The 17728-nt window shown below is 36.3% G+C and overlaps 1 protein-coding gene across 3 annotated transcripts in view; it reads right to left on the minus strand.

The window, feature by feature from the left end:
- The window catches only part of Mctp1 (multiple C2 and transmembrane domain containing 1), a 587757-nt gene that overhangs the window by 223414 nt on the left and 346615 nt on the right, over nt 1-17728 (minus strand). For 2 of the 3 annotated variants that reach the window (XM_051172525.1, XM_051172526.1), the window contains exon 6: nt 16736-16774. The exons of the other annotated variant lie outside the window; for it this stretch is intronic. In XM_051172525.1, coding sequence (XP_051028482.1) covers nt 16736-16774 — 39 coding nt within the window. The remainder of the gene's footprint in view (nt 1-16735; nt 16775-17728) is intronic. 3 annotated transcript variants of the gene reach the window in all.

Genomic DNA, 17728 nt, shown 5'->3' on the forward strand with positions numbered 1-17728 from the left:
CACCACAATAACAACAGCAGTAAGAATAATGACTACCACCACCACAATAACAACAGCAGTAAGAACAATGACTACCACCACCACAATAACAACAGCAGTAAGAACAATGACTACCACCACCACAATAACAACAGCAGTAAGAATAATAACTACCACCACCACAATAACAACAGCAGTAAGAATAATGACCACCACCACCACAATAACAACAGCAGTAAGAATAATGACCACCACCACCACAATAACAACAGCAGTAAGAATAATGACTACCACCACCACAATAACAACAACAGTAAGAATAATGACCACCACCACGACAATAACAACAGCAGTAAGAATAATGACCACCACCACCACAATAACAACAGCAGTAAGAATAATGACCACCACCACAACAACAACAGCAGTAAAAATAATGACTACCACCACCACAATAACAACAGCAGTAAGAATAATAACTACCACCACTACAATAACAACAGCAGTAAAAATAATGACTACCACCACCACAATAACAACAGCAGTAAGAATAATGACTACCACCACCACAATAACAACAGCAGTAAGAACAATGACTACCACCACCACAATAACAACAGCAGTAAGAATAATAACTACCACCACCACAATAACAACAGCAGTAAGAATAATGACCACCACCAGGACAATAAAAACAACAGTAAGAATAATGACTACCTCCACCACAATAACAACAGCAGTAAGAATAATGACCACCACCACCACAATAAAAACAGCAGTAAGAATAATGACTACCACCACCACAATAACTACAGCAGTAAGAATAATAACTACCACCACCACAATAACAACAGCAGTAAGAATAATGACTACCACCACCACAATAACAACAGCAGTAAGAACAATGACTACCACCACCACAATAACAACAGCAGTAAGAACAATGACTACCACCACCACAATAACAACAGCAGTAAGAATAATAACTACCACCACTACAATAACAACAACAGTAAGAACAATGACCACCACCACCACAATAAAAACAGCAGTAAGAATAATGACTACCTCCACCACAATACCAACAGCAGTAAGAATAATGACCACCACCACCACAAATAACAACAGCAGTAAGAATAATGACTACCACCACCACAATACCAACAGCAGTAAGAATAATGACTACCACCACCACAATAACAACAGCAGTAAGAACAATGACTACCACCACCACAATAACAACAGCAGTAAGAATAATAACTACCACCACCACAATAACAACAGCAGTAAGAATAATGACCACCACCACCACAATAACAACAGCAGTAAGAATAATGACCACCACCACCACAATAACAACAGCAGTAAGAATAATGACTACCACCACCACAATAACAACAGCAGTAAGTATAATGACCACCACCACCACAATAACAACAACAGTAAGAATAATGACTACCACCACCACAATAACAACAGCAGTAAGTATAATGACTACCACCACCACAATAACAACAGCAGTAAGAATAATGACTACCACCACCACAATAACAACAGCAGTAAGAACAATGACTACCACCACCACAATAACAACAGCAGTAAGAACAATGACTACCACCACCACAATAACAACAACAGTAAGAATAATGACCACCACCACGACAATAACAACAGCAGTAAGAATAATGACCACCACCACCACAATAACAACAGCAGTAAGAATAATGACCACCACCACAACAACAACAGCAGTAAAAATAATGACTACCACCACCACAATAACAACAGCAGTAAGAATAATAACTACCACCACTACAATAACAACAGCAGTAAAAATAATGACTACCACCACCACAATAACAACAGCAGTAAGAATAATGACTACCACCACCACAATAACAACAGCAGTAAGAACAATGACTACCACCACCACAATAACAACAGCAGTAAGAATAATAACTACCACCACCACAATAACAACAGCAGTAAGAATAATGACCACCACCAGGACAATAACAACAACAGTAAGAATAATGACTACCTCCACCACAATAACAACAGCAGTAAGAATAATGACCACCACCACCACAATAAAAACAGCAGTAAGAATAATGACTACCACCACCACAATAACTACAGCAGTAAGATTAATAACTACCACCACCACAATAACAACAGCAGTAAGAATAATGACCACCACCACCACAATAACAACAGCAGTAAGAACAATGACTACCACCACCACAATAACAACAGCAGTAAGAACAATGACTACCACCACCACAATAACAACAGCAGTAAGAATAATAACTACCACCACTACAATAACAACAACAGTAAGAACAATGACCACCACCACCACAATAAAAACAGCAGTAAGAATAATGACTACCTCCACCACAATACCAACAGCAGTAAGAATAATGACCACCACCACCACAATAAAAACAGCAGTAAGAATAATGACTACCACCACCACAATACCAACAGCAGTAAGAATAATGACTACCACCACCACAATAACAACAGCAGTAAGAACAATGACTACCACCACCACAATAACAACAGCAGTAAGAATAATAACTACCACCACCACAATAACAACAGCAGTAAGAATAATGACCACCACCACCACAATAACAACAGCAGTAAGAATAATGACCACCACCACCACAATAACAACAGCAGTAAGAATAATGACTACCACCACCACAATAACAACAGCAGTAAGTATAATGACCACCACCACCACAATAACAACAACAGTAAGAATAATGACTACCACCACCACAATAACAACAGCAGTAAGTATAATGACTACCACCACCACAATAACAACAGCAGTAAAGAATAATGACTACCACCACCACAATAACAACAGCAGTAAGAACAATGACTACCACCACCACAATAACAACAGCAGTAAGAACAATGACTACCACCACCACAATAACAACAGCAGTAAGAATAATGACCACCACCACCACAATAAAAACAGCAGTAAGAATAATGACCACCACCACCACAATAACAACAGCAGTAAGAATAATGACCACCACCACCACAATAACAACAGCAGTAAGAATAATGACTACCACCACCACAATAACAACAACAGTAAGAATAATGACCACCACCACGACAATAACAACAGCAGTAAGAATAATGACCACCACCACCACAATAACAACAGCAGTAAGAATAATGACCACCACCACAACAACAACAGCAGTAAAAATAATGACTACCACCACCACAATAACAACAGCAGTAAGAACAATGACCACCACCACCAAATAAAAACAGCAGTAAGAATAATGACTACCTCCACCACAATACAACAGCAGTAAGAATAATGACCACCAACCACCACAATAAAAACAGCAGTAAGAATAATGACTACCACCACCACAATAACAACAGCAGTAAGAATAATGACTACCACCACCACAATAACAACAGCAGTAAGAACAATGACTACCACCACCACAATAACAACAGCAGTAAGAACAATGACTACCACCACCACAATAACAACAGCAGTAAGAATAATAACTACCACCACCACAATAACAACAGCAGTAAGAATAATGACCACCACCACCACAATAACAACAGCAGTAAGAATAATGACTACCACCACCACAATAACAACAGCAGTAAGAATAATGACTACCACCACCACAATAACAACAACAGTAAGAATAATGACCACCACCACGACAATAACAACAGCAGTAAGAATAATGACCACCACCACCACAATAACAACAGCAGTAAGAATAATGACCACCACCACAACAACAACAGCAGTAAAAATAATGACTACCACCACCACAATAACAACAGCAGTAAGAATAATAACTACCACCACTACAATAACAACAGCAGTAAGAATAATGACTACCACCACCACAATAACAACAGCAGTAAGAATAATGACTACCACCACCACAATAACAACAGCAGTAAGAACAATGACTACCACCACCACAATAACAACAGCAGTAAGAATATAACTACCACCACCACAATAACAACAGCAGTAAGAATAATGACCACCACCAGGACAATAACAACAACAGTAAGAATAATGACTACCCTCCACCACAATAACAACAGCAGTAAGAATAATGACCACCACCACCACAATAAAACAGCAGTAAGAATAATGACTACCACCACCACAATAACTACAGCAGTAAGATTAATAACTACCACCACCACAATAACAACAGCAGTAAGAATAATGACCACCACCACCACAATAACAACAGCAGTAAGAACAATGACTACCACCACCACAATAACAACAGCAGTAAGAACAATGACTACCACCACCACAATAACAACAGCAGTAAGAATAATAACTACCACCACTACAATAACAACAACAGTAAGAACAATGACCACCACCACCACAATAAAAACAGCAGTAAGAATAATGACTACCTCCACCACAATACCAACAGCAGTAAGAATAATGACCACCACCACCACAATAAAAACAGCAGTAAGAATAATGACTACCACCACCACAATAACAACAGCAGTAAGAATAATGACTACCACCACCACAATAACAACAGCAGTAAGAACAATGACTACCACCACCACAATAACAACAGCAGTAAGAATAATAACTACCACCACCACAATAACAACAGCAGTAAGAATAATGACCACCACCACCACAATAACAACAGCAGTAAGAATAATGACCACCACCACCACAATAACAACAGCAGTAAGAATAATGACTACCACCACCACAATAACAACAACAGTAAGAATAATGACCACCACCACGACAATAACAACAGCAGTAAGAATAATGACCACCACCACCACAATAACAACAGCAGTAAGAATAATGACCACCACCACAACAACAACAGCAGTAAAAATAATGACTACCACCACCACAATAACAACAGCAGTAAGAATAATAACTACCACCACTACAATAACAACAGCAGTAAGAATAATGACTACCACCACCACAATAACAACAGCAGTAAGAATAATGACTACCACCACCACAATAACAACAGCAGTAAGAACAATGACTACCACCACCACAATAACAACAGCAGTAAGAACAATGACTACCACCACCACAATAACAACAGCAGTAAGAATAATAACTACCACCACCACAATAACAACAGCAGTAAGAATAATGACCACCACCAGGACAATAACAACAACAGTAAGAATAATGACTGCCTCCACCACAATAACAACAGCAGTAAGAATAATGACCACCACCACCACAATAAAAACAGCAGTAAGAATAATGACTACCACCACCACAATAACTACAGCAGTAAGATTAATAACTACCACCACCACAATAACAACAGCAGTAAGAATAATGACCACCACCACCACAATAACAACAGCAGTAAGAACAATGACTACCACCACCACAATAACAACAGCAGTAAGAACAATGACTACCACCACCACAATAACAACAGCAGTAAGAATAATAACTACCACCACTACAATAACAACAACAGTAAGAACAATGACCACCACCACCACAATAAAAACAGCAGTAAGAATAATGACTATCTCCACCACAATACCAACAGCAGTAAGAATAATGACCACCACCACCACAATAAAAACAGCAGTAAGAATAATGACTACCACCACCACAATAACAACAGCAGTAAGAATAATGAACACCACCACCACAATAACAACAGCAGTAAGAATAATGACCACCACCACCACAATAACAACAGCAGTAAGAATAATGACCACCACCACCACAATAACAACAGCAGTAAGTATAATGTCTACCACCACCACAATAACAACAGCAGTAAGAATAATGACCACCACCACCACAATGACAACAGCAGTAAGAATAATGACCACCACCACCACAATAACAACAGCAGTAAGAATAATCACTACCACCACCACAATAACAACAACAGTAAGAATAATGACCACCACCACCACAATAACAACAACAGTAAGAATAATGACCACCACCACCACAATAACAACAGCAGTAAGAATAATGACTACCACCACCACAATAACAACAGCAGTAAGAATAATGACTACCACCACCACAATAACAACAGCAGTAAGAATAATGACCACCACCACCACAATAACAACAGCAGTAAGAATAATGAACACCACCACCACAATATAAACAGCAGTAAGAATAATGACTACCACCATCACAATAACAATAGCAGTAAGAATAATGACCACCACCACCACAATAACAACAGCAGTAAGAATAATAACTACCACCACCACAATAACAACAGCAGTAAGAATAATAACTACCACCACCACAATAACAACAGCAGTAAGAATAATGACCACCACCAGGACAATAACAACAACAGTAAGAATAATGACTACCTCCACCACAATAACAACAGCAGTAAGAATAATAACTACCACCACCACAATAACAACAGCAGTAAGAATAATGACCACCACCACCACAATAACAACAGCAGTAAGAATAATGACTACCACCACCACAATAACAACAGCAGTAAGAATAATAACTACCACCACCACAATAACAACAGCAGTAGAATAATGACCACCACCAGGACAATAACAACAACAGTAAGAATAATGACTACCTCCACCACAATAACAACAGCAGTAAGAATAATGACCACCACCACCACAATAAAAACAGCAGTAAGAATAATGACTACCACCACCACAATAACTACAGCAGTAAGATTAATAACTACCACCACCACAATAACAACAGCAGTAAGAATAATGACCACCACCACCACAATAACAACAGCAGTAAGAACAATGACTACCACCACCACAATAACAACAGCAGTAAGAACAATGACTACCACCACCACAATAACAACAGCAGTAAGAATAATAACTACCACCACTACAATAACAACAGCAGTAAGAATAATGACCACCACCAGGACAATAACAACAACAGTAAGAATAATGACTACCTCCACCACAATAACAACAGCAGTAAGAATAATGACCACCACCACCACAATAAAAACAGCAGTAAGAATAATGACTACCACCACCACAATAACTACAGCAGTAAGAATAATAACTACCACCACCACAATAACAACAGCAGTAAGAATAATGACCACCACCACCACAATAACAACAGTAAGAATAATGAGTACCACCACCACAATAACAACCGCAGTAAGAACAATGACTACCACCACCACAATAACAACAGCAGTAAGAATAATGACTACCACCACAATAACAACAGCAGTAAGAATAATGACTACTACCACCACAATAACTACAGCAGTAAGAATTATGACCAACACCACCACAATAACAACAGCAGTAAGAACAATAACCACCACCACCACAATAACTACAGCAGTAAGAATAATAACTACCACCACCACAATAACAACAGCAGTAAGAATAATGACCACCACCACCACAATAACAACAACAGTAAGAATAATGACTACCACCACCACAATAACAACAGCAGTAAGTACAATGACTACCACCACCACAATAACAACAGCAGTAAGAATAATGACTACCACCACCACAATAACAACAGCAGTAAGAACAATGACTACCACCACCACAATAACAACAGCAGTAAGAACAATGACTACCACCACCACAATAATAACAGCAGTAAGAATAATAACTACCACCACCACAATAACAACAGCAGTAAGAATAATGACCACCACCAAGACAATAACAACAACAGTAAGAAGAATGACTACCTCCACCACAATAACAACAGCAGTAAGTATAATGACTACCACCACCACAATAACAACATCAGTAAGAATAATGACTACCACCACCACAATAACAACAGCAGTAAGAACAATGACTACCACCACCACAATAACAACAGCAGTAAGAATAATGACTACCACCAGCACAATAACAACAGCAGTAAGAACAATGACTACCACCACCACAATAACAACAGCAGTAAGAATAATGACTACCACCACCACAATAACAACAGCAGTAAGAATAATGACCACCACCACCACAATAACAACAGCAGTAAGAATAATGACTACCACCACTACAATAACAACAGCAGTAAGAATAATAACTACCATCACTACAATAACAACAGCAGTAAGGACAATGACCATCACCACCACAATAACAACAGCAGTAAGAATAATGACCACCACCACTACAATAACAACAACAGTAAGAACAATGACCACCACCACCACAATAACAACAGCAGTAATAACAATAACCACCACCACCACAATAACAACAGCAGTAAGAATAATGACCACCACCACCACAATAACAACAGCAGTAAGAATAATGACTACCACCAACCCAATAACAACAGCAGTAAGAATAATGACTACCACCACCACAATAACAACAGCAGTAAGAATAATGACTACCACCACCACAATAACAACAGCAGTAAGAACAATGACTACCACCACCACAATAACAACAGCAGTAAGAATAATGACTACCACCACCACAATAACAACAGCAGTAAGAATAATGACCACCACCACCACAATAACAACAGCAGTAAGAATAATGACTACCACCACCACAATAACAACAGCAGTAAGAACAATGACTACCACCACCACAATAACAACAGCAGTAAGAATAATGACTACCACCACCACAATAACAACAGCAGTAAGAATAATGACCACCACCACCACAATAACAACAGCAGTAAGAATAATGACTACCACCACTACAATAACAACAGCAGTAAGAATAATAACTACCACCACTACAATAACAACAGCAGTAAGGACAATGACCATCACCACCACAATAACAACAGCAGTAAGAATAATGACCACCACCACTACAATAACAACAACAGTAAGAACAATGACCACCACCACCACAATAACAACAGCAGTAATAACAATAACCACCACCACCACAATAACAACAGCAGTAAGAATAATGACCACCACCACCACAATAACAACAGCAGTAAGAATAATGACTACCACCAACCCAATAACAACAGCAGTAAGAATAATGACTACCACCACCACAATAACAACAGCAGTAAGAATAATGACTACCACCACAATAACAACAGCAGTAAGTATAATGACTACCACCACCACAATAACAACAGCAGTAAGAATAATGACTACCACCACCACAATAACAACAGCAGTAAGAATAATGACTACCACAATAATGATAGCAATAAGAACATTAACTACCACTACTATTACCACTTAGCATTAGCAGAACAACAAATGCTGCCATTATGATGAGACCTAAGCAAAAGTACTGATTTTAGTTTGGAAGCCACAAACCAATCGTGAATTCCAGAGAAGCCTTGAATCAAATAATTATGTATCTATTAACTAACACTTCAGTGTCCATCAGGACAAGAGACTGCAAAGTGAGGAAAAGCAGTAGTATGAAAGTGCTAAAATTATAAATCAACATTTAAAAAAATTGAACAAAATCACAGATATCAAGTTGATAAAAGAAAATCATCAAAATTATCCTGAATAATGAATGGCTGAACTGCTTTCATTGAGATTTCTGATTTATCGTCTTACCAAGATCCACTAGCGAGTAATACATTGGTAAATAATACAAATATTATTTAAGTCTATTTTTGCCTTCAATGTATTTTTGTACTATAAGTAAATATCTTCTAAGAGATGAAAAATCAAACTTTAAGTCTAAAATTTATTCATATTTTAAAATAAAACATCTAGATGGTATTTTTTTTAGAAAAAAAAGTAAAATTAAGTTTTTCTAAAAAATAAATATGATAATAATTTTCAAACTTTACATAAAATAAATCACAAAAACATTTAAGATTTTGTTATCAGTTGGAGTATTAACTGTCAATCTTTTATCTACAGTAATATTTTAAAAATAAATCAATATACAGGTCTTAAAACCTAATTCATTTATGTTATTACACCCATATACAACAAACTACCTACAACAAGGAAAACCATAAATGTACATGTAAAAATTTTAATAAAAAATAGACTAAAAATTAAAGAAAGAAAATAAAATTTTAGTCAGTCAGTTAGCTATATAGGAGGATGTGGGGATTAAGTAACCAAAATCCACTTTATATAGGAACGAATTTTCTTAAAATAAACAAATAAACAACAACAAAACATAATTCGGTTTATTATAACATAGGAATCCTTCAAAATAAAAGTAATCACAAGAAAAAAATTGAACTTTTATATCTAGAGGAATTTTAATCCAGCACCGGATCCGGTCACCGGATCACATCTAAAGACCTTCTAGGTCTATGTGATCCAGCTGGAATGCAGACATGCCCTGGATTAAAGTATGATCTGGCTAGAAAATAGACTGTCCTTTAGTACACACCTTTAATCCCAAACAGTGAAATAGCAGGAAGCAGCAATGTTTGAAAATGATATCTAATTGAGGGGCAGACAAAGTGACAATTCAGAGAAAGATTTGACAGAATGAGTCAGAGATAGGATATGTCCAACTCTTATGACAACAGCACAGGAAAGACCCTACTCAAGAGCAGTGTAGGAAGAGAGTAGTAGTTGTAGGTAGTGTGGGTAGTGTGTGTGGCAGTTTTACTGGGACAGTTTTACAGAGACAGGTTGCAGGGAGAACGATCTAGACATAAGTGAAGACAGAATGAGCCAGAGAATAAGAATGAGCCAGAAGATTAGAACAGGTTGCCAGAGTTACTTTGAGGCCAAGCAGAGCAATTCAATCAAAGCTGAGAGAGAATTCAGATTGAATCAGTCAGCTTCGAGAGGAGTTTGGGCCAGAACAGCTGAGTTGAACCAGCCAGCAAGAGTTCAGAAAGAGATAGAAAAAGTGAGCTTATTCAGTAGTAAGTCTTGGAGGCTAAAACATTCTAGTTCTAGGTTAGCAGTTGGATGATGGAAGCTGAAGCCTTCAAGGTTTGCGTTACAGAAGATTAATTTGTAAGAAGGCTAGAAGTTTCCAGGCCTATGCCCAGGGATAGCTATAACAAAGAAAGAAACACTCTGGTCTCACCCCAAGCCATATATTTGCACAGCTTGGGCACAGCTTTCATCTCATCTCTTCTTTTGACAAAATAAAAACAATATTTACAACTTGTAACCCTAAAATTCAAGTATTAGACTCAAGTCAGCATTCTAGATTACATGAACATGTTTTAATGTATACAAGTACAATTTCTTTTCATTGGCACTATTTTGGCCATTTAAGTGATAGAAAAATTTTTATAAGTTCATAGCAAATCAGTTATATACACTGTTCACGAAAGTCATGGTCATGGGATGCTTCTATCCTAGCAAAAAATGATTTTGGATATTTAGGATATTGACTAACCATGTCAACTATGATTTTGGTGATAAAGTTCTTGAAAAATTATGAATATTTTCACTTGAGAACTTAAAGTACTGAAAATGAATAATTTATTTGTAGTATATATTTCTATTATGCATCTATTTATCTATCAATCATCTGTCCATCCATCCATCCATCCATCCATCCATTACAATGCCATACACATCTACATGGCAACCTTTTGCTCCATTAACTAGAGTCTATGTGCCAGTTTCCCCAACTCATCAGCTCTGGAAGGGTCCTGGGGAAACTGGTTGGCATTTTGTTAACACATCCAGGCAGCAAAGGTCAATTGGCAATCGTACATAAACATCTTAGACATGGGACACACGCTTTCTGGGTTCCATCTTTTTCTCCTGATTATATTTACCCCTTGGCTTTATACCAGATCATCCATATTTGCTCCAGAAAGATCCACAGCATTTATAACTTAACAAGAAGCTATCAAATAAATGTAATGTTACGGATATAGTAAATCTCTAGCATTATGAATTAAAGCATATAAAATCTAATTTCATGTCTATAGGTAAATATTGTCAAAACATCAAGGAAAATCACTTCAAAGTAACATCTAGCTATGGGCCCATGTACTTTGTGGGGTAATCAAATATCATGCTAATATAAAATATTTACAAAATAAATAAAAATCTAATAAAATTTACTAGATTTTTAGTAAAATCTAAAAGCCAAGGTCCAAATACAAGCTGTGTAATAGAACTCCTCATAGTTGTTCACTATATGTTTACTGTTACATTTTAGAATCTCAGATCAATTCTGAGTATTATTTTATAGTATTTCTAAAAAGATTAGTGAATAAAAATGTCACCAAAGTAAGGAATCTAAAACAAACATTTGCTTCCTTAAAAACATGTAAGCATATCCCATCTCTAAAGATAAATGCATATAATCATTAATGGTTTACTAAAGTAAAGGCATTGTGATCACTCATAACTGAGAAAGTTTCCTACCAGTAGTTTTCATTTTTTATAAGTTTGTTCTCTTCTATAAAATCACCTGTTTATCAGCATATGAAGCCGTAGCAGAAAGAACCTGAAAATTGTTAACCCAAAAAATCATTATGTCTGACAAGGTGTGATACTTAAGAATGTGTTAATCTGTTTCTGTCCCCTTACATAAGGCATTTAGAAGCCATTGATTCATTTTTAATATGTCATACAAGGTGCCAGTCTAACTATGCCCTGTAGTCTTATAGAGCTTATAGTGTTCCCTAGTTTAAATTAATGATATTTTTGCTAGAAGTCTTATTCAAATGGCTTAATTCAACCAATGGATGAAATGTTTTATACTTCATTTAAAATCATACTAAATTATTATAATAAAATCTTTATAAGAAAATGTATTGCTAAAAGAGATATAGGTTGTCAAATAACAGAAGATCTAGTGACGAGATACCACCACAATAATCTACATTATATTATCAAAAGGACAGAATTTTAAAGAAAACAATTAAAATTTGTTAAGGTCAGGATTTTGACATGTATACCTCTATATGATTACAATATCATTTTCTCTTCTTTAAATAATATTTTGATTTGTTCTTTGAACATTTCTCATGTTTTGATCATCACCCTCACTACCTACCTACTTTCAGATGCCTCCAGAAACCCTCCCACCTTCTTTTTCTGTTTATTAAATTAATATCTCATAGGCCCCAATTATTGTGGGATATGTTCGCATGGGTGTGGCCATCCACTGGGACACGGGCAATCTATCAGCAGCCACACCTACAAAGAAAAGTGAGTCTCTCTCAGAAGTCATCAAGTTCCCATTAGTGCATCAGCTGGAGGTGAGGCCCATACAATAGTCTTTTTCAGATAGCTGAAGTAGTTTATTGAAAACATATATGTTTATTTTTTCTATGTAACATACGGTCTTGCTCTGTACTACAGGTCGACTTGAAATCATGGTTCTACTTCACCCATGACCACGAGTAGCAGGAACTTGTTTGTTATTACTCATAATAACCACAGATAAACTCTTTCTTCTGGGTTAAAACACAGGCACGTATAGTACTGAATAAACTTCTAGCTGGTTGACAGAGACAATTACTTCACTATTTCATTTTCATTTTTGGTTTGATCCCACAACATTTATTCACATGTATATGTATAATATGTGTGTGTATACATATATACATATCTTTGCACAGGTCCATGTGAATCTATGTATGTATGTATGTATGTATGTATGTATCTATCTATCTATCTATCTATCTATCTATCTATCTATCTATCTATCTTCTGAGTTCATGAAAGTTTCTCGATGAATAATTTAACCTTAAATAAATTACCAATGTAGACTTCTTCTAAGGAATAAAGTATTGAAGTAATTCAAAGCATTATAATTTCTCTGCCAAAATGTATTTTGTCACACAAATGTGACTCTTTGACCTAGATAATTACCTAGTTGTCTGAGTTTAGGGAGACGTTGATTTCTTTTTTCTTCTTAAAAATAACACTCCTATTCCAGATAATTGTGAGAAAGAATTTAAACTTCTCATGATATAAAGTGCAGTTGGTAACCACAATGAGTATGTTAGTGATGTTACTACACCCAGAAAGGGAGATACTGGTGATAGTTACTCTATTTACTGATTTGCATGCAATTGCAATCTAGCCCATGCTTCTACAGCTTGCTTTGCACAGGTACATATAGGTGCATTTTCCCTACTTGTAATAATGTTAAAGCAGCTGTACTCACAACAATAATAAAGAAACTTGTTTTGAATAACATTTATGATGCCTCTGTCCTTGGAGCACTGTTTTATCATTTCAATAATGTTACAAACTGTGAGTACCACAGAAATTTCCATTAGGGAATTTATTATTGGCAGAACTGTGGTAGCCAAAAGAAGAATAAAAAACATCACATAGAGTGAAGATAGTAAAGTGACAATCGATATTCTATGAGCTATTTCACCTCATTACCTAACATGCAAGGGAGATGCACATGTTATAATGGGACTATCAACTTAGTCCTCTCCTCTCTATAACTGCATTTAGATTACATCTGAAGGAAATGAAGACAGGAAATGAAATCTCCAAGCCACAGAGACCCTTGAATAACAATGTCAGGCTATGTACAAGTCTTTACCAGGAAGGTTTGATTCTTAGATTATTTTCATCCATGGTGCTCAAAAACAAGCATTCTGCTAAAGTCCTGACGTGAAGATGAGAGCTTTTGCGCCTGTAAACTGAGACTCCAGAGAAGAAAAAGATTCATGACTGTAGGAAAATTCAATGCTGAGCACAGTTATACAATATAAAATAACTGCTAAATTATCAGTTCTTGTGTTTACATATGACTCAAGTATATTCTTTCTAAAATCAAAGGGTGAGTTCTCCTTCCTAGGACATGATTTTAAGGGGCAGCAGTAAAAGGAGAGTACATTCTAGTGAAATAGCGACAAACCACAAACCCACCCAATCGGCTGAGTTATCCTTTAGCTCTGGGAAGCAGATGGCTGGAGGAATGGATTCAGAGCCAGTGTCAACATGGGGTGTGAGAAGACCAGTGAAGTAGGTAATAATTAATGTGAAACTTTCCATGAATATTTCAAAGTATAACACCATATCTAGTGAATATGGAAAGTGTTTAGGGCGTAGTAAAAGTTGGAATGAATTAACAAGTTCTCATTATATTCACACAATAAAAAGAAAATGAGTGAATTGATTTTAACTCCCTTGACATTTAGAATTTTATGAAAATGTATCAACCTGAAAAATCTCTTGGTTTGATATTAATGCTTGTACTAAATATAACCTGTCAAGTGCTCAGAAGAGTGCTGAATTAGACACTAGCATTTTGCATCTATAGTAGCAAATTTTCAAAGTTTAAAGTAATAATTAATTATAAAGCACCAAGAATTTAAAAAATATAAAGGATAGAAACAATATATTTATCATTCATTTAAATTATTTATAGATTTAAGGAAATTATGTGTATTTATTTTTGCTTTATCATTAAGGTTAAATTAAAGAAATAAATGTCTTGGAATCTATCTCTCATCTATCTATCTATCTATCTATCTATCTATCTATCTATCTATCTATCTGAGTATGTTAGAATGAGTTTTCCTCTGGAGCTCATGGTGGCCTTTTATTTTCTTCCCTCAGCCTCTTAAGTGTTGGAAACTCAAGTGCCTATTAATATACACAGCTCCAAACATATTTCTATTTTTCCTTTTATATTTCAACAAAATAGATTATTCATATTAGTTAGTGCCAAATACTATGCAACATCAAACTCTAAGTTAACTCATTTGAAAGAGGGAATATTGCTAACTATTCATGGGTTAATAAGTTTTTACACAAAAATATCATCACAGAGAGACAGGGTAGGGAAAGTCTTATGTATATTTTAAAATCAACACACTTTTAGTCTACTCTTAATTCCAAAGCAGTTACAAAGATGAACAAGAAAACATATCTTAAAAAAAAAAACCTTTGAAGCTTTATTTCATTTAATGAAGCCACAGTGAACTCTCAGAAATATTCAGCAACATTCTCCAGCGTGTGCTATTGAGTGCAGTCTTTGGTGAATCATCTTGGTTGTCAGCCGTGTAAGAACTGGAGAGTAGCTAACTATAGATACGAAGTATTTTATAAAGCAGCTTAAGACATCATTGCAAACATGAAACAATACTTATTATACATACATACTTTCTTACTTCTCAATAAAAGAAAAGGAAAATGATGAAATTGAATCACAACTTAAGTGACGGCATGGTTTGATCAGAATGGAAGAAGAAAGATTGCCATTGTTCCAGGGTCTAAAAAAATCGAAACTATTAAAAGCAATATTGAACTTTTAAGTAAAAAATTGAATACCAAGGAAATCTGATTTGTTTGAAAGCACAGTCATATAGAAGTTCAGGTTCATCTTGATATTTATGTTCAAGGGTGGTGCCATTGCCACACATACTAAAAGCTTAGTGTGTGCCTTACATCGCTTGAAAGGCATACGGAAAGCCCAATATTCAACTTTCTATGAACATAATCAGAAAGTTTCATGGCTACTTGTGTCTGGCATTGTCCCTGCCCCAGTCCCATCTCTTTCTTCCTGGAGCAGAGTGATTTTGTAGACCCTGTTGTGCACATAGGAGAGACCAGATGCTGAAAATGAGACTGAAGGGTGATTGGATAATAGCAAGAGAATGGTGTGAGTGCTCTGGACCAGGGAGGTTTCTACTGACTTAGAAAGCATCACATGATTTGCTTAAAGATTATGGGAAGAAAATAAAGAGCAACTGGCAAACTGGCAATGATGGAACTTTGTGGTACAGCTTGCAAGGGGATGAGAGGAATTTGGGAAAGCGGCTAATAGTCTTCTCAACAAGGAAAGCTGAAGATCACATGCTAAGAATTACCTTACTGGATCTTTTCCAACTCTTCCTCATTAGCATTGTCTGTAAATGAAATAAAGCATTTCATTATCTTTCATCCAGCACAGAACAGGGCAGCCATTGGTTTTTTTGTTTTGTTTTGTTTTGTTTTGTTTTTTTTATGGGAAGCGTAACATTTATTAGCCCTTTAAAAACAAAATATTCCCAGCAACAACTATATGAGACAAAACTGCTTCACATGACAGAGAGAGAGAGAGAGAGAGAGAGAGAGAGAGAGAGAGAGAGAGAGAGAGAGAGAGAGAGAGAGAGAGAGAGAGAGAGAGAGAGAGAGAGAGAGAGAGAGAGAGAGAGCTTTAACATTCAGGCAGTGTTTCTGGTGAGAGTTCAGTTGTATTATTCTTTGTATAAAGACATGAGACAATGTGTTGTTGTTGTTTCTCTTTGTAACCTTGGCTATCCTGGTCTGGCCTTGTAGACCAGGCTGGCTTGGAACTTCCAGAGATCCTCCTGACTCTGCCTCGCAGAGTGTTTGGATTACAGGCATGAGCCACCATGCCTGGCTGAGACCATGTATTTTTAAGTATAACGAAAGACTTGGAATTTGTTCATTCTTAGTTACAATTTGAATTTCATGAACTTGTCCCATTTGGAGATAAGGTTGAGGATACACTTGACTTAATTGGCTATATAACATAATTCTCTTCAACCTATATCCAAAGCCTGTTGATTTGGCCACAGTTTAGAAATATTTATGCATTTAGTTAATTTTTAACTGTACCATTGTATGCAATGTTTACAACTCAGAGAAGGGTGCTTTATTGTTTTTACTGCTTCTGTCATAGTGAGAGGTCAGCTTGGCTAACTGCTTTAGTTAAACTTCTGGAGAGTTGTTGTAAGTGTTTACGATCATTGGTCTCTTGCTTTTGCATAAAGTAAACCATAAAGCTGCCCCCAATTTTAAATAATTCTCCTATTTTCTATTAAGCATTTCTCTTAAGCACCTAGATGTAAACTTTC

The sequence above is a fragment of the Acomys russatus genome, chromosome 30, assembly GCF_903995435.1.
Source record: "Acomys russatus chromosome 30, mAcoRus1.1, whole genome shotgun sequence".
NCBI classification, from domain to species: Eukaryota; Metazoa; Chordata; class Mammalia; order Rodentia; family Muridae; genus Acomys; species Acomys russatus.